This window comes from Pyrenophora tritici-repentis, chromosome 3 (assembly GCF_003171515.1).
Source record: "Pyrenophora tritici-repentis strain M4 chromosome 3, whole genome shotgun sequence".
Taxonomy (NCBI): domain Eukaryota; kingdom Fungi; phylum Ascomycota; class Dothideomycetes; order Pleosporales; family Pleosporaceae; genus Pyrenophora; species Pyrenophora tritici-repentis.
The window spans coordinates 384,544-402,403 of NC_089392.1; the positions used below are offsets into that span (position 1 = coordinate 384,544).

The 17,860-nt window shown below is 54.1% G+C and overlaps 7 protein-coding genes across 7 annotated transcripts; 2 read left to right on the plus strand and 5 right to left on the minus strand.

Moving 5' to 3' along the window:
* Positions 1-644: 644 nt before the first annotated feature.
* PtrM4_075390 (DUF4045 multi-domain protein) lies at positions 645-5,744 on the minus strand (the record flags this gene model as incomplete). The annotated part of the gene is made up of 4 exons (XM_066106183.1): positions 645-649; positions 672-880; positions 953-5,528; positions 5,591-5,744. 4 exons carry the CDS (start codon positions 5,742-5,744, stop codon positions 645-647), a joined length of 4,944 nt encoding a protein of 1,647 aa, XP_065963121.1.
* A 459-nt stretch (positions 5,745-6,203) lies between these two features.
* PtrM4_075400 (ADP-ribosylation factor) lies at positions 6,204-6,479 on the minus strand (the record flags this gene model as incomplete). Its single annotated transcript, XM_066106184.1, has 2 exons — positions 6,204-6,335; positions 6,393-6,479. The coding sequence occupies 2 exons, from the start codon at positions 6,477-6,479 to the stop codon at positions 6,204-6,206; spliced, it is 219 nt and encodes a 72-aa protein (XP_065963122.1).
* Positions 6,480-6,680: 201 nt separating this feature from the next.
* PtrM4_075410 (GTPase SAR1 and related small G protein) lies at positions 6,681-7,000 on the minus strand (the record flags this gene model as incomplete). Its single annotated transcript, XM_001940506.2, has 3 exons — positions 6,681-6,735; positions 6,784-6,894; positions 6,942-7,000. The coding sequence occupies 3 exons, from the start codon at positions 6,998-7,000 to the stop codon at positions 6,681-6,683; spliced, it is 225 nt and encodes a 74-aa protein (XP_001940541.2).
* Positions 7,001-7,604: 604 nt separating this feature from the next.
* Positions 7,605-10,176, plus strand: PtrM4_075420 (uncharacterized protein; the record flags this gene model as incomplete). Its single annotated transcript, XM_001940507.2, has 4 exons — positions 7,605-7,748; positions 7,880-8,481; positions 8,538-9,513; positions 9,565-10,176. 4 exons carry the CDS (start codon positions 7,605-7,607, stop codon positions 10,174-10,176), a joined length of 2,334 nt encoding a protein of 777 aa, XP_001940542.2.
* Positions 10,177-10,898: 722 nt separating this feature from the next.
* Positions 10,899-11,370, plus strand: PtrM4_075430 (uncharacterized protein; the record flags this gene model as incomplete). The annotated part of the gene is made up of 2 exons (XM_066106185.1): positions 10,899-11,016; positions 11,090-11,370. The coding sequence occupies 2 exons, from the start codon at positions 10,899-10,901 to the stop codon at positions 11,368-11,370; spliced, it is 399 nt and encodes a 132-aa protein (XP_065963123.1).
* A 191-nt stretch (positions 11,371-11,561) lies between these two features.
* Positions 11,562-13,461, minus strand: PtrM4_075440 (uncharacterized protein; the record flags this gene model as incomplete). The annotated part of the gene is made up of 4 exons (XM_066106186.1): positions 11,562-11,566; positions 11,728-12,554; positions 12,648-13,377; positions 13,428-13,461. 4 exons carry the CDS (start codon positions 13,459-13,461, stop codon positions 11,562-11,564), a joined length of 1,596 nt encoding a protein of 531 aa, XP_065963124.1.
* A 576-nt stretch (positions 13,462-14,037) lies between these two features.
* PtrM4_075450 (uncharacterized protein) lies at positions 14,038-16,963 on the minus strand (the record flags this gene model as incomplete). The annotated part of the gene is made up of 4 exons (XM_066106187.1): positions 14,038-15,158; positions 15,205-15,730; positions 15,869-16,687; positions 16,739-16,963. The coding sequence occupies 4 exons, from the start codon at positions 16,961-16,963 to the stop codon at positions 14,038-14,040; spliced, it is 2,691 nt and encodes an 896-aa protein (XP_065963125.1).
* Between the last annotated feature and the right edge of the window lie 897 nt (positions 16,964-17,860).

Consider the following 17,860-nt stretch of genomic DNA (forward strand, 5'->3'; position numbering starts at 1 on the left):
CTAAACTGTACACAAAGGTAGTACGTGAGCATGGCATCCGAAAAGCGCAGCTCAAGGCGGAAATAGAGATATACGCAGACAGATAGGTAAACCCATGAATGAATGTAAAAAAGTAATTCCGCTACAGACGGACCATTGGAGTCACGCGCTGCCTCTTCATCCAGCCGTCAACCCACCAACCAACCAACCAACCAGCCAGCCAGCCAACAAGACGCTCAAACAAATAAGCCGCCCGCCTAAGAACCGATGCATGCATCCGCACCGTTATATCCCTATACCCCCGTAACTGTACCGTACCGTAACTGTACCGTACCGTACCCGTACCGTCTCTTCTCACCCGCCTGCATATTTCTTTCCCGCACATGACGAATGAGAAAATGACTGTATATATACATTTCGAATCAAATCGAATCGAATAAAGTAGCGACCCAAAGATCCAGCCAAAGATCTCAAGCATGTATGGCGATCAAACCCATATCAGGCGATCCAGCAACCGCATCAACCATCGTACATGATCGTGATCGCTAACAGATACTCATACAACACACACCACATACACAAGCGTCCCTAGCATCTCTCATTGCCCTAAAACCATCACAACTACCTCCTCGTCCCCTCAATAGCCTTTTCCAAACCCACAATCCTCAGACTCTTGCCCCTACCCAACTTACCGCTCATGAGACCCGCAGCAGGAATCAACTTGTCGTCCCAGTGTCTAAACAGGACCTTCATGTCGCGGGGCACGCCCTCTAGGACGACGGTGGTGACGGGCATAAAGGGCCGGTCTTCTTCTGAGACGGCGAGCATGCCGTAGGCTTGTGCGAACATGAGGGCGGTGGAGAAGGCGGGGGCTTGTGAGCGAGACAAGGGGCCGACGATGCTGGGATTGGGTTAGAAAAATTGCCACCGGGAAATATAGGGCCATGTGTGTATGACAACACAAAACACTTACATGTACATTTCGAAAAAGGCATCAAGGACGTAAATATTCTCCGGCTCCAAATCACGCTGGGAAAAGGGCATGATTTCCTTGATCTCGGTTTTGACCGTCCCGACGGGCGACTTTGGCGTAATTGGCGTCTGTGGCCTCTGTTCAGCAGCGTTCCAAGATGGTCTTCGTAGCAGCGGCGCGAAAAAGGAGCTGCTCACCTGGAGTGCTTGGCCCCATCCAGCCGGCTGGCCCGTCGTCTGTTCAATCTTGTAGAGGCGGACGCGATACTTGTCCGACGTGGCCTTGTAGCGCCAGTGGTCTGCGGACCGGGGGATGGCCGGCCCCTTGTTTGGAACCAGCGATGGTGGGAATGTGTTGAGCATGTCCTGGGGCTCAGAGCCTTCGGCAATCTCGGCGTAATCGCCTGTCGGTGCTAGGTCCATGCCCATAAGACGCGCGCCTGACACTTCTTCGGCCGAGCAGCCCCGGCCCTTCCAGAGGTACACTCTACCGGTGGATGTGGTGATTAGGTAGGGGAATGCGGAGCAGAGACTCTTGAGCGCGTAGTCGACTTCGTCAAATGCGAGGTGTCCGAGGTGGCGGCGACCGCATAGCATGAATTGCTTTGCTCCTGGCTTTGCACCACGTCTTGTGATTACAATACCACCCAGGGCTTCGAAGAAGTTGGGTGTCTCTTGGCCTTGACGCATAACGATGAGGCGTCCCTGATTCTGGCGTGCATGGTTCTTGGCAAACAGCTGTACATCTTCCAGTGTGGGCTCTGGCACACCATTGCCCGACCATAGATAGACATCGGTATGCTTAACACCCTTTGAATCTGTATAGATGTGTGTGCACAAGTACATTGAGTCTTGAAACAATATGTGCTCCTCATGAACTAGGATAGGGTAAAGTCTACCATCGCCTGTTACTTCTTCAATCTTCTTGCGCAGTGTACGAATTTTGCCTGTCGGACCGAGATCAAGCGGTGGTGACTTTAGTGTGTGCATTGTGTCTATGTTGTCCGGAAGCTGGGTGTCTGTCACCGGAGCATCGTCAAAAAAGTCTGCGAACATTCCATCGTGCTTTTTGACCGGTGAAACGGGAGGTTCAGAAAACGGTCTGTTTGCGCTTCCTGGTGGTGACATGGGCGCATTCCTAGGCAGCTGTGGCGTTGAGTCACGTGATCGTGATGCGACCAACCCGCTCAAGCTTCCCAAGCTGAAACCTAACCCAGCAGGCCTCGGCTTTGGCGGAACAGGCTCTGGTCGAGGGGATTCAGGCAGGGCCTTGTCTTCTGACACTGGAGAGCGGACGAGACCGGCATCTTTCATCGCTGCTCGTTCGTCTGCTTGTGTAGGGAGTTTGATCGGTGCTCTCACTGGTGCGGGTGATGAGGATGTTGTCGGTCTGCCCCACATGCTGGTAGCATTCTTGACTGATGAAAAGCCGGTCTTTTGGGGTGAGGGCTGATTGGTGGCTGGTGAGATCTCAACGTTGGGCGTTGAAATTCCTCTGAGTGGCGTGGATTTGGGGGACTCTACTGCTGGTTTGGTGGGTAATGTGGGCAATGGGCGTGAGAATCGAGAATGTGATGTTGGGGATGGCGAAGGTGAGTTTGCTTTTGGTGTTTCGACCTGCTTCGGGAGAGGCGACTTTTGCGGCGTGCTATACGACCCGGAAACACGCTTCTCAAATTCTAGGGATGTAGGCTTCTTGGGGATTCCCGGCGAACCAATCTTAGGAGAGCTGATGGACTCTGGTCGGGGAGAGGGCTTGGGTGTGACTTGAGACCCCGATACCCTTCGGTCTTGGTCCACGGGTTCTGGTTTCTTGGACGACTCGGGTGTGGCGGTCTTTGAAAAGTTACCCGAAGATATACGTGCGGACTTGGCTGGTGTGGCAGGCTTCTCGGTCGATGATCTACTGGCTGGCGTTCTGGCTACTGGTCGCTGCTCTGGGTTTCCGTTAGTCTTGGAAGGCTCAGAGCTAGCAATTGCACGCTCAGAATTCACCAAGGGGACAGCAGCAGCAGTATGTACCTTCTCTTCAGCCTTTTCCGGTTCACTGGCCGTCTGTTTCGACGCCGGCGCTCGTCGCTTGGGTCCACGGGCCCGACCCTTGGTCATGTGTTGCAGTTCTGGTGCAGGTCCGGTCTTCTCTTGCGCAGGCCTGGTAGGTGACGCATCTACCTCAGCACTTGATGTAGACTTGTTCGTCGCTTGAGGAGGCGGTCCTCGAGCGAGCATACCGGCTAATGCAGGGTTGAAACGTCCCGCTAGCTTACCAGACATGGCCGGTTCCTTGGTTGGAGATGGGGGAGCAGGCGATGCTGACTTGTCGTTCATGATGGGTCTGACAGCGCTTAAGCTCTTCTTCCTGGCGAGGGCCTCTGGTATAGGCTCTTTTTCTTTCGAGGCCGTGGTCTTAGGGTCGCTATCTGCCCGGTGAAGACCTTTTGACTTCAGAATAGCTTCTGGTGTAGGAGCAGGCTTTGATATGCTGTCTGACCTTTTCAGGACGGAGCCCTCTGCTTGCGCCTTGTCGAAGATGACCGACTTCTTCTTGAGGAGACTCTCCTTGAACTCATCTTTCCGCACAGTAGGCTTGGGACCACCAGTTATGTTCAAAGCACCCTTGCCCCGCGTTATGTTATCTTTGAGGACGTCGGGTGCCACGTAGTTCTTCGTCTCTGTCTTTCTTAATCTGCCAAAGACGTTTTGCAACTCGTTCACTTCGTTATCCTTGGAGTTGTTTACTGGTAGTTGACGGGACTTCAGTCCGGCGCGGAAATCCTTCTTCGGCGCGGGCTCTGTCTTGGCCACTGGGAAGCCATTGCCCATGTCTTTGTTAAATCTCGCTGCTACCGGCTTCGCGCTTGTCGGCGCTGATGGTTCTTCAGTTGCTGAGGGAGAGGTGGGTGACTGGACAGAAGCTGGTGCGGGTGCTTCCTCTGCAGCCTTACCGGAAGGCTCCTTTGGGGCTTCGGGCTCGTCTGAGACTGGTGGTGCCTCCTCCGCAGGCTTTGGCTTCTGAGTCGATACAGACAAAGGCGCTGGAGATTGCTCCTTCACTGTGTCCATCTTCTTGGGCTCGACAATGTGCTCCTCCTTCTTTGGAGATTCGGGCCTGCGCAAGCCCACAGGCTTCAGTTGTACATCCTTGATGGGTGACGTCCGACCCGACCCAGGCGGCTCGCCAAACGGACTGCCCTTGCCTAGATCGACACTACTGCGCTGCTGCTTGATGCGACTGAGTTCAGCCATCCAAGCGGGCTGCGCTGGTGCTGATTGCTTCATCGTCTTAGGTGACTCTGGCTTGCTCAGCGCACTCTCCAACCAACTCGACTTTGTCTTTGTAGGGCTCCATCGTTTCGAAGGGCTTGGAGGAGATTCGTCTTGTAGTTGTGCGTCCTTTTCGCTAAACGTTGACGCGACCGACTTGGCTCTGCTGTGGCGGGGGAGGGCTGGCTTGACAAATTCTTCTTTCGGCGCGGCATCCTTGTCGGCAACAGTAACAGTTGCATTGCTGTAGCTCGAGGTGGGACGCGAAGAGGATTCGCCAAAGTTGTCTCTGCTCGCGGGCCGCTCGAGGAGGGAGAGGGTGCCATAGCCTGCCATGGCGCTCGAGCGGTTGCTGAAGGAGGAATTTTGCCTGCTCAGAACTGGCGGGTTCTGCGTACTCCATCGCTTGCTCACACTGTCGCTGCGCTTGAGCATGGCGCTCTGGACGAAGCCGCCCATGCCCTTTGTCGGTGACGCAGAGCGCTCCCTTTCTGGCGATATCCTCCCTTGGGTCGGCGACATGGCCATCCCGCGTGCTGCGCGCTCATTGTCCCCGCCGTCAACAGAAGAGGCGGGCTCTGAGGGTAGCGCAAACTTTTGCGACTCAAGCACCGGCAACGGCGACCGTCCCTTTGCACTCGGGTCTGCATCGCCGCCAGATATGGATGTGCTCGTGGAGAAGCGGTTGCTCATGGCGGTGCTCCCTCGCATGGAGCCGCCTCGTGACCCCGGCGAGCTCGAGCGTACGCTCTCAGCAGGCGGACTGCCAACTTCTGGCTCTATAGTCGAGTCGCGTGACATGCCTGGAAGCTGTCTCCTGGCCGAGACTGAGTCTGCGTCGGAAGCGGTGTCGTCTTGGCTTTTCCTAAAAGCAGCTGAGCCCCTCCCTCCGTCGGCTGACTGTCGGAAGAAAGCAGGGTCTTTTGCACCTAGCGAGGCGGCAATGGAGCTTCGTGAGGGGTTTACGTCGGGCGAAGAGGGCTCTGCTGTGTTTGTAGTCGACGGTCGTTCGGGGGAGCGCCCTGCTACCGAGAGCGGGCGCCGTATGCTGCCCGATTGCGGCCTCTGCTTCCACGAGAGCGTCCCTGATCGTCCCAGAGCGGCGGCGCTGGTCGCAGGCTTCTTAGGTTCTACATCTTCGAGTGTCACGGGCTGCTCCTCCTCGGCGCGGGCCACGACGTCTTGTGCCGGCGGGCTCATGGTCGGTGTGGGCGTACTGGCAGCCTGTTCCTGTACCGCTCTCGGGGTGCCGGCTGCAGAGCGTGGCGATTGCGGTGTATATGGCTTGTCGGGAGAGATTGACCGCGCTCGCTCTGTTTTGGGCAAATTATCAGCAGCTGTGACCATGTGTAAGGCGCGTGTAGAAAAAACAAACCTGCTCGCCGCGCTAGTCTCTCGCTGCGGCCTTGTATCAAATCTTCTTCCAACTTCTTCACCCGCTCGGCATCCTCTTGGTCTCGCTGGTCGCCGAGGCGTCGGATGCGCTGCACAAACTCCGAGGGGTCGATTTCCTTGTCTTCGGAAGACATGGTGAAGGGAGATGAGATGAGTAGGCTGGGCAGAGACACAGGCCAGTGTGCGCTACGGGACTACGACACTACGACTCGAGGGCAACGGCTGAAGCTGCTCGGCTGTCAAATGATTCCTGAGCCGATCACAGAGCTAGACGGTCGTTAGATTGCTTGGATTCGGTTACTTCATCCCCGGATGTGTTTCAGACGATGAGTCGTGGAGAGGCAGCGACGTAAGAATATCCCGGCTTGCAGGCGAACAGGCACAATCAAGAGGGCAAAAGGGAAAAGAGGGATGTAGTGATGGCTCAATGCATGTTTGTTTATGCCGTCAAATCCAGCTGCGAAGCTCCCACATGAGCGGTTGGAGCTTGTTCAGACTACCGCTGCACTACCCGTAGCTAGCCTTTGGGCTGCGTTGCCCCTTGCACATACATCCGTCCGATGCAGTAACATGTCGTGTTTGGCCGACGGTAATCAATACAGGAAGAGTCGCGCTTTTGCGTCCTGTACCACCCATTCAAGGCCCTGCTGCAGGTTCAGGCCCGTCATGGCACTGCAAGTCATAATATGCCATTTGTGTGTCTTGATGGCGTCGAGTCGCAGTCCCTGTACGCCGTCAGCATTGGCCCGCCAACAAGTTCCAACATCCGAGCCGTCGCCCACCTCGCGTATCTCATCCTCGCTCATGGAGCCAGGCACGTCGCTCTTGTTTTTGAAGACAAGTAGGCTGGCGCCTGAGAGACGCTGCATTTGTCAGTTCCATCCATGTCTTTGTTTGGCCTGAGGCTGGTGCAAACCTCTTCTAGCAGCAGCCCCGCCAACTCCTGCCGACAGTCGTCAATTCGCTCGCGGTCCGTTGCATCAACCACCCAGATGAGCGTGTCTGTCTTTTCGAAATAGTTCTTCCAATACGTGCGCAGCGTCTTCTGTCCGCCAACATCCCCTGGTCCGTCAGTATGCGCTTTTCCGGGAGAAAGCAGGTGCAGTACATATGTTCAGTTTGTACCTTGCTCATTAGTTCCGGGACATGGCACATATCGGGTCTCACACATACCCATCGTACTCGATCGTCTTGATAATGAAGCCAAGAGTAGGGCTGACACTGTTGACATCTTCGTTCATGATCTTCTTGACAATAGTCGTCTTCCCAGCATTGTCCAAACCCCTGATGCAGTAAGCCTCCGGACTTGCAGGCACACGGAAAGTACACACAGCATCAAGATGCGCATCTCCTTGTCCTTCAAACGTGCTTTCCGTAATATCGACAGCATTTTGTATTATTTGGAATCTTGGTACTGGGTCGGTCGGGGTGATGAGTGGAGCCAGGATGCGCTCTTCCAATCTTCGCTTAGTGGCCCGGCGAGACGCTTACACTGATGCAACGTCTGTATGCCAGCCAGGACTTGCTTTCCTCGCCATCTATGGATCCTGTCATAATTCAGAAATTCCCGGTACTACTATATATAGGAATCATGTGCAACTGTAATCAGCAGGACTACATGTGCTTTGTGGACCCGTAAATGCATTGCGCTTCAATCAACCATGGAACGAGCACTGAGTGAACTAGGCAGTTTGCTATCTGCTTGTGACCTGTACTGTTCATACAAAGAATGATATCCACATTTGCGAAGTACATGCCGTTTTCCTGGCACAAGAATCAGGGTCTGCTATTGTGGGAAGGTGAGATGGAGTCGGTGTCCACTCGATTAGGCACGCTAGTTGAGGCCTCGAAGCTGTATACATCGCACTTCTTTTAAATCTCTCATTCTTCATCCTAGTTACCTCTGTGGCTCTTTCTTTCTTCAGCATATTCTCTACCTTCCCGCTTGTCCACAGTTTACGGAAGCCTGCATCCCGAGCCGCGGAGTAACAAAAATGTTCTGTCCGCGCAATTCCCTCCCACCATCGCCGCCGATCGAGGAAATAGAGCTGAGAGCCGAGAATAACTCTATCGATGCTATAACAGGGCCAGAAAACCTGGCAATAACCTGGCAGCAAAAAACCGACTTTCCGCAAACTGTAAGTAAAGGCGGACTCACACTCACTCACCATCCTATGACGTACCCACCTCACACAGCCTAGCACAGCCCTATAAGAGGCTTACCTCCGCTCTCACTCTCACTCTTAATTAAGACTCTAACACACAATAGAAAACAAAGCGCAAGACTGGTCGTGTTCAATGGGTGCCGCTCAGTCTCGAGGTTGATCTAGCAGCCCAGGTAATAATAGCAGTGCACCCGAACAATAGCTGGGCAGCTCAGCAAGCAGAGTTTTTCACTACAGTCGAACAGCCGCGCCAAAAAGCACGTGGCAAGGCAGCTGCCTCGACCTCCGCTCACTCCATCACCCCACTTCGACTTGCACCTGCCAAACCTTTAGTCCCACACACACCCAACTCCAATAACGTACACAACACTTCAAAGCAGACACTCACAAGACCTTCGCGCAACAAGAGCAATACCAAAGACATCAAGATGTCTGCGCAACCCAAAGGCATGGGGTATCTGCCTCCCCATCTGCTCAAGAAGGACAATGCCAAGGGCAGAGAGTATGTGCCACCCCACCTGCGCGACGGCTTTATCAAGCCCAAGGAGTATGTGCCCAAAGCCAAGGAGTATGTGCTTCCACATCTGCGCAACAACTCTGCCGCCAGTGCCAAAGGTTGTGTGCCTATTCACGTGCGCAATCACAACTCTGCCAACGGCTCGCCTGCTATGTCGCCCAAGTCGAATAGCAAGCTTCACTCATCCCCGTAAGTCCTTAACCTCCAACTTCAGTCTCTTCTTAGACTCTCTAACAGCGATATAGCAATGGCGCCAACCAGCATCAAGGTGTACCACCCTCACCACCAACCACTCCACGGGAGCCAGGCCAGCCCAAGCTAGACGCCTATGGCGGTTGGGATTTCTCTGATTGCAACCTCGCTCCAGCTGGCAAGAAGGCCTTCGGCAACCCTCGCTGGCCCCGTGGTCCGCAACCGCACAAGAAGACGGTTTGGCCAAAGAATAGGGATATGAAGTACATCCCTCACAGCAGCGACGAAGAATGGGGCGTTCGCTCCCAATCTAACAGCAACGGAGACCCTGACTATGATGTCAAGAAGCTGTTGGATTGGAACGGTGAGTGGCTGCCTGCTCCCGAGTCATGGTCTTGCCGCAAAGGTCACGAAGACCGCCACTTCGGTCAGCACATTGAAGAATGGATGAACAAGGAATCTCCAGAGTGCATCAATCCAGTCTGCTTCCCCCAGCATGCATTCAATGGTCACGCAAAGACTACGAAGGTCGGTGACAAGACTCAAACCAAGTACGTCCTTGACGAGGGCCAGGTGTTGAAGGAAGTCGCACCTCGCTACTGGGCTGAGGCAAAGGTGGGCGGTATGACGATGAGGGATGCTCTGAAGGAGCTCTGTGACCTCAAGCTTGAGTCCGTGGATGCGCGTGACATGACGGATCATGCACCATGGTGGGACCGCTACGAGGACATCATCTACGCCGAAGATGGCCAGGACAACCCAAGTCCCTTTATCAACCCCCTCGAAGTACCGGACGCCAAGATCGACTTCGCCGATCACGATCCTCCTCTTGAAGAGTGGCAGTTGGCGTCGTCTGAGGCAAAGGTTCAGGCCAGGAAGAAGCGCATGGACGATAAGAAGCACAGGATGCTTGCCAGGCGCGACCGTCCCACAGCTTCACTGGCTCCACCCGCTGAGGATCGTCGTCTACGTCCAGAGGCCAACATCTACATTCGTCCTGTGCAGCCGGGTGACGTTAGAGGCATCGCTGTAAGTTATCTTGCTCTATATGTTCTGTGCGAGTGCTAACACCATCCATAGGAGATCTACAACTGGTACATTGATAACACGATCCACGCTGTCGAGTTTGACGGCCGCACCGAAGCGCAAATGGCTCAGCGCATCAGTGACATCACGACCGCTGGCCTGCCGTACTTGGTCGCAATCGACAGAGGCAACCGCTCCAGGCTCACAAACGAGTACGTCAACGAGAGGATCGTCGGCTTTGTCAAACTCGAAGACTACTGCGGCCAGTCGACCTTGTTCCGCTACACCTTTGACATGGAGCTCTTCGTCCACCCCGGTTTCGTCAAGAAGGGCATTGCCAAGTGCCTCATGGATCGCATCCTGGAAATGGTTGACACCAGCTACAATGCTCGCGGTGGATACCAGTACATCAACAACTTTGACTATCTGAAGAATGGTCCATCCAGGGTCATCAAGACCATCCTCCTCAACGTCCACCACAAGAACGGCGGTGAGTCGATGGAGACTGGATGGCAGAGCAAATTCCTCAGTGCCTTCAAGTTCAGCCGTTCTGGTCGTCTCCCCAAGGTGGGATACAAGAATGATAAGGTCATCGATGTGTCCATTTTCGCACATCACACCAGGGAGGACATTGTCGCCAGCGGCCGTCCGACCATTGCTGGTTAAGGCCTGACATCAAGGTAAGCTACCTATACACTCTATTATACAACTGCTGACTATCCAAGCGTCAGCGATAACCTCGACACGAGGGGAAGATGACTTGTGACGGAGTCGTCCCTTCCACATAGCTCAATTGAGCCCGTCCACCATGTTTCCTTTCAAAAGTCACCACACTGTCTTTCTTTTCTTGTTTTGCTGCTCCATCATACTGAAGACAAGGTATATCCTCGAAACTGCTTTCTCTTCTTGCATTCCAATACAGGTATCTGGCGATGGAGTTAGGTACACGGACGGCACCACTGCCACGGCATCTTCCGGGCTGGACTTTGGGAGCCTATTGCATCCAAGCATGCAATATACAGCGAGCCATATTTCTCTTTTCTTGTCTTCTGTAGAATAACATGTTTTTGCGCGAAACGATGGTTCTCATTCTGCATGATGTGATGCGTGAATCCCCCTTGTCGCGTTTCGCGTCCGTACCCCGCCCAAAAGGAAGACGCGTCGTCCACGGGAAACCACTGACGTCACAACGGCCGGCCTCGAAAGCCTGGCAAACACGACTGACGAACTTGTGAAACCTGGACCGGTCAAGCTAACATAAAGCCGTTGGAATCTGCTCTTATCCCGCTTCTTTTCTCCGTTTTCAAAGCTACACTATATCAAGTTTGTACATTGTCCATCACACATACACAGACATATCTAGGAAGCAAGAAAGCACATAGCCCATCATGTCCGACAAAAACGAAACCGAGCAACAACAGCACATCCCCACCGACCCCAAGCAAGAAGATGACTCCAGCGAAAAGCCCCAAAAAGGTCTCCTCAGTGCAATCGGTGATCCAGTCGGTACGTCCCCCCTCCCTGCCTTCCCTCCCCCCTCCTCATCCCCTTCCCTCCTCCCAGCCCTAACCCACCCCAGGAAACGTCCTAGGGACCGCCCTCCGCCCCATCGGCGCACCCCTTGAAAAAGGCGTAACAGGCCCCCTCGGCAACGCGCTGGGCGGCACAACACGCCCAGCCCTAGGTCCTCTACTCGGCCACGACGAAGAGAGGAGCGAACTGCTTGGTGGCGAGAATAAAGATAGTTATGAGAGTCGGCCTGATAAGATTGCTGGGAGGGAGCAGACGGGGCAGAATCCGTTGGGGTTGGATGGGAGTGGGCGGTGGGGGTTTGAGGAGGAGAAGGGGGGTAAGAAATAAGGGAGGGTAGTTAGAACATCTCGCTCATACCACTGTTGCCTAGTACACCAGCGCCGTCGGCGTCGGCCTGGCTATACTCTTCTTGTCCATCTTCTTCTTCTTCCCCGTGAATCCCAGCCTCATCCCACTCACGCTCACGAACACCTCTCTTCCCCCTAAATGTATCATCCAAACCCCTAACCGTACCCACACTACTCTCAAACTCAAACTCCTCCCCCTCCTCTCCATCCACATCCACATCCAAGCCCTCACCACCATCACCACTTCTCCCCAACACCCCACTCGCACCCGCACTCTCCATCCACCGATTCGTCCGCCCAGTTAAAATCTCATACAAACTATCATCAGACCCCTCACCCTCATTGTCCACGTCTATCTCGCCAACGCCACCAACACTGTCTCCATTGGTAGTGGTGGTGGCGGCACTACGTTTGAAGCGTAAGATGGCGTCTTTGCCCTCTGGCCAGACGACCACGTAAGCGGATTCGTGGGCGAAGAAGAAGGCTGGTTTCTTGTGTGGAGGTGTGGGGAGCCAGGATGTTGTGAACTTATATGGGGATTGTGGTGGTTGTTGTACCGACGTTGGCTTAGGGGTGCGCATGTGTGAGGATAAAGAGAGAATCTCCGGTGATGGTGCCGTCTGCGAGCGTTCCTGCGAAGATGAAAGTTGTACTGAATCATCCGTAAACAAATAAACAGCCGCCTCCTCCCTCGCCGTGCGTATCAACAACCTTCCCGCATGATCTGGATGCCAAAGCAGCGCCTTAACAGGACTATACTGCACCGCAATACATTTCGGCCTCAAACTGCACAAGTCCCATATCCACACCGTACACGGCGTGCTATCGTCGCGGGTAGCGCACATGGAGCCGTTGGCATTGAAGCACAAGAGTCCGATGCCATGTTTCAACAGCCCGGTATCATTCTTGTCGAGCGGCGCCTTGGGTGGTGTGACAGGTTGAGGTGTAAGCATATAACTCCTAGCGCCAGTGTTATCAATCGTTTCGCTGTAGACAGGTGCGGTGGGAACATCGATGACGGGCGTGTGATCGAGAAACATGATGGGCGCGAATGTACGGGTTGATAGTATACGGACGCGTCTGTCCCAGCCGCCGACAGCGAGACGCTCGTTTCCAGGGATCCATTCTAGGGTTTTTACCCCAAGGCCTTCTACGTCCCATTCGCTTACGTCGTCGTCGTCATCGTCGACGGTGCATGTCTCGCGCGTGATGGTGCGGTAGAGGTGGCCGTCAGCTGTGTAGATGTGCAGTTTATACCCCGTGGACGCGGCGTCCCAGATGGCGAGCCAGCGGCCGTCGCGACTCCATTTTAGACCTGCGACGTCCGTGGTAGGCAGCTCGACGCGGTTGAGCACTGTGTATGTGCCAGGGGCGAGGAGTAAGAGGATGTCACTGCCCGCAGCGCGACATAGTAACGCTAGCACATTTCTTCCTCCTGCTCTTGCACCGCCTGTTGATGCGGTGGTGGGTTGAACGGGTCGGTATCCCCATCCCCTACCCTCTTTGCCCGGGAATTTGGGATCTCGTATCTCCACCGCTCGTCCAGTTTTCAAACACCATATCTTGATGCAAGAGGTAAAGTCACTCCAGACTAGTACTTCGTCCTCTGTCGCGCCAAACTCGACGTGTACGTTCTTGCCCATGCCGCCGGAGCCATTGCTTATTACAGCGTTCCATTTCTCGTCGCGGAGGTCGTATACGCGCGTCGTATCGTCGTCGTATACAAGGATACGGTTCGAGTAAGGTTGTGGTGGGCGTGAGGGGCGACGGGGAGGCGTAGACGTAGAGGAAGGACGCGATGGTGCTGAAGGCAGCAGTGGCGTGGTCGGCGGTGACCACACAATCTTCGAGCTCTTCAAGTCATGGCTCGATGGTATTGCTATATTTCGTACAATCTCAAACGTCGTGAGGCATTGTATCTGCAAACGCGCGCCGCTGAGGCATGCGACGTAGGATGCGGTTGGTGATGGGACGGCCGTCGATGTCGCTGAACTACCTAGTCAGTACTATGCCAGGGGAGATTGCTAGATTGCCTACACCTGTACTGTGTCGATACGACTACATTCTCCATGTTGGAATATAATCCAAGCGTCGCAGCGGGTATGCAACGAGGATGTTTAGGTTAGTAAACAAAGCACGGGAATTTGGCCAATAGGGGCTCAAAGCGGCCGCAACTAGCGCGAGCCGATGATGTTGGGGGGGGGGGAAGGTAGTCGAGCATTTAGGGACAAGTCGAGTGTAGTTGAAGGTTGCACTTGAAAAATTCATTTAATGCTTAGATATCCCCTCGTCATAATTCCTCTTCCAGAATACCACAAAATACCTCCGACAAACTCCCACGATATAGACCAAGAAGTATCCATTTCTACCAAGCCTAACCGTAACAGCAGCGAGGGTATCGGTATGCACATGAGAGAAGAAATCCAACCATCAAACACTTTAGAAGAAAAGATAAAATCAGACATTATAGAAACGTCCGGGGTATAGTCCCACCTTCACAGTAGATCCAATCTGAAAAGAGACCGGACTGTATATGCAAAAGGTGTGTACATATGGAGAAGGCGATAAACCAAACGCTTGCTTGCTGCTAGATCGCTGAATCCAAACCATCTATCACCATCGTTGCTCATTTACATTTTGACAGCACTCATGTGCTGTACACAGGCGCCTTTATCAAAATGCTCTTGCCGCGGATTTGCACTGCCACACCCACAGCCATGCGCACGCGCGGTGGTGCAGAATCTTCTTTTGGTCCACCAGAGCTACCCGGTGGGTTTTGTGTGAGACTTTGCTGGCTGCCTCCCTGACCCAGGGTAGACTCTCGGCTGCCGAGGGTAGGAGGACCAGCGACCTTCTTCGCACTACCAAAGCCAAACATGCTACGCTTCTTGTCTTCTTTGGGAGGTTGGCTGCCCTGGAGATGTGCTTGCTCTTGCTCCGCAATAGACAAGTTATCATCGTGCTTGGATGCCATGCTTCGGACTGAAGCTCTATCCGCATCATCCAGCTCCAAGATTGGGGCCGTCAGCGTGGGGATGCCAGACTCTATCTTCATGAAATCTGGTACAATACCGTGACCTGGCGGAAAGTACTCAATATGTACTTCTCGGCTCTCGAGTGGTAGATGTTGAGCAATGCTGACAGCCAGCTCGATAATCATGGGAACACCGCCGTTGAGGTCTGGAGGAGCGGGGTCATTAATGTGCATCTGGAGAGATGCAATGAGCTTCTCGTTGAGCGTCTCGGTTAGTTTCTCGCGATAGATTGTAGCCTGTGGCGCTCTTAATGTGTCTGCAAGGCCTTCCAACGTAGCCAGTCGCCAGTTGATGATCTTTGCAGCAAGCGACTCTTCATCTTCTGTACTGTGACACGGTGGCGCAAACCTGCGGATATTCGAATGAATCGACTGTAGTTGTGTCGAGAAGCCCGGCTCGAGATCGGGGTGAAAGTACTTGTCGAAAATGTTCTCAACCAGCCAGTGGGAGATGAAGGCACGGCCAACCGCAGTCATTTCTTGCTTACCCGTTTCCACAGCTGTTTTGTTGACGACCACATGCAACCATTGCGGTATACTCTTCCAGTCCTTGCGGATAGAAAATGACAACTGCGCTATTAATCCGTCTAACCGATTGAAGCGTGTCGCATATTCACTGTCATCCCAAGATGTGCGCGAAAGAGATAGTCGTTGGTTTGCGAGAGTGTTCTGCAGCTGGTGAACCTGCGTTTGTTGTTCGAAGAAGTATCGTTTGACTTTTTGGTATTTTTCGCCTGGAACATGTTAGACATAGCTAGCAAGTAATAATACTATACTTACGCAACACGTCATGCTCCTTCATCATCTTTTCGATTTCGTCGTCCGTCATATCGCTAGCAGCTCCCCTTGGCGGAGGTGTCGCCTGGCCCATTTCTGAAACCTGCTGACTTTGCTTCTCACCTCGATATGGCTGTCCTTGTGAAGCTGTTGGTACGACGTTAGCGTCGAATGTTGCGTGGCCCGGCGATACAGGCGGTTGACCGGAGGGCTGACCTTGAGCGGGGGGCTGTTGGAGTAGAGACGACTCTCTTGACGGTGCGCCTGGCTGCGACTGACTGCCATCGTTGACTTTCCTCAGCGTCCTATTTCCCTGCGCACTAGGTGCCATGTTGTCCTGGCTCTGCTGTGGTGGCGTCACGTTGGGCGTTTGCGGCTGCCTCACTTGCTGTGCGTCGTAGGATTGGTAGGACGGGGGCTGAAGCGGCGATGGTGGGGCAATTTGGTGGGACGAGGGCGGTTGTAACTGCGATTGTTGCAGCTCGACTTGTCTGACCTGTTGTACAATTTGAGGCAGGTTTCTAATCGGCTGTGGGTGCTGTAGATCAGGTTGCGGTGCAGTTTGTCGAACAGTTTGTGGCTGAGAGTCTTGCTGCGGCTGAAGCTGTGTCGCAAACTGTTGTTGCGGTTGTTGCTGCTGCTGCTGCTGCTGCTGGTGACGGTGAACTTGCTGCGTCGTGTCTAGCGACGACTGGCTTTGCGCGGCTTGTTGCTGGTACGGGTAGTAAGTTTGTTGCGTGTCTTGAGGCTGAGGGTTTTGCAGTAGAGGGCTTGGCGCGTTCTGTGGGTTAAAGGCCTGATATTCGGTCGGACTCTTAGAATGCTGGCCAACAGGCTGGTAGGTCTGGTATCGCTGTGAGGGGATATGCTGCTGTGGTTGCTGTAAACCCTGGCCTTTGTGTTGTTCAGCACTGTACTGATCAGCTACCCCGCCTTTGGTCGAATAGCTGCCCTCGGTGCCAAGTGGGGGCCGATTGTATTGTTCCTGTTGTGGCTGCGGCGCAAACTGTTGAGGGTGTTGGAGATTCTGCTGGTAGGGGGTGTCTTTGGGTGGCACCTCGGGCGTCTCTTCACTGGCCTTTTGGAGGAAGGGGTCAAGATTGTCTTCGTCTTGCTCGTCCGAGGGCGGCAGATGTGAGCTAGACCCCTGTGGCTGATGCCACTGCACGCGACTTTCTTCTTGCGGCTGATAGTCTGGTATGCGAGAGTCACTCTTGCGGACGGACTGTCGTCTACCCACGCCGTTCTTCTGTGCCTTTGCTTCCTCGGCCTTGTGTCCCTTGACGCCGGCTGCGATGCGGCTGCGCAGCGACTGCTTCTTGGGCTCGGGCGTGTATGCAGCAGGTGAAGATTGGGGCTGGTAAGAGCCGCGACGAGGGGATTCAAGGCCTTGTGCTGGCTGAGGACCCGTCTGGTCGTGATAGTTCTGTGACGGGCCCAGGGGGAGATGTGCGCTCAGCCTATGGCTCGGATTGCGCGTGGGAAACTGTTCTCTATACTGGGCCTGGGCTGCGCTGGCCTGGAGCTGGTGATCTACAGGAGGCTGCTGGATCTGTATGGGCGCTTGTTGGCTCTCAGACGTCTGATATCGCAGCGCCGGCCCTTGATCGTGTACTGCCAGTGCTTCCTCGTCAGCCGGACGGACGATTGGCCGCAATGCTGGCTTACCAGTACTAGATGGCACAGGTGACTGCTGCCCTGACGAAGTATTGTCGACAGATTGGTGCGACCGATTCGACTTTGTCCACGGGAAGTTCGGCATGGCAATGATTGCAGCTTCGCGCTCCGCCTTGGAGCAGTCGAGGATGATGGCGGGGCGGATGCTCAGCTAATAATAAACAAGTCTGAGCAACGATCGACGTAGGCGCACCCGGGGCAAGGCTGCATTGCGCGCGCTTGGACGACTGAGTGCCTATGCCTTGAACGATCAAAATGTCCACCAAATACATGTGCGTCTTCTGTCAGCCCCAAGCCTCAGGCACGTGCAAAGCAAATGAATAGCCCCAAAACCAACAAATAGCGGGACGAGGCAGCGTGCAGTGAGCACCCGAACGAGATGGTGATATCGCGGCGGTGGCAGTGCTGACTACGCGATGCTGTATCCTCTCTGCACTCATATTACCATACCACACCCACCGTCTCGCTGAAGGCACACCTGCATCTTGTTTGTTCAGCTTTGGCCATCACGCATCTCATCGGCACATAGAAGCACACAGAAAGCAAACAAAGTCCAAACACACACGTACACACAATCGTCCGTTATCCTGACGGATGCAACAGGAAGACCAAGTGGGGAACACATGTGTGCTAGTGTACCGGTAGGTGGAGAAGAGCAAGCCCTGAAAGCTGGAGCCTTGCCTTGGGAGTTCCTGCAGGCCCCTGCCCTAGAATCTGCAACCATTCATCACCTCAGCTACCAACCTGTGCCGCACTCTTTTCCTGGTGCCCGGACACAACAAATGGAACCGGGCCATATGTCCAAGGAAACACACGGCTGCAGACATGTTTGCAACACGAGCCCTAGATTGTTTTCTCTACTTATTCACTTGTCATGTTACTATTTTTAGTGGCTGACAAAGTGCTAGCCTGATATCGCCTAGTGTATCCCGCTTTCGCTTGCTCTCTCCCGCACAAGGTTTCCCCGGCCGTCTTTACATCT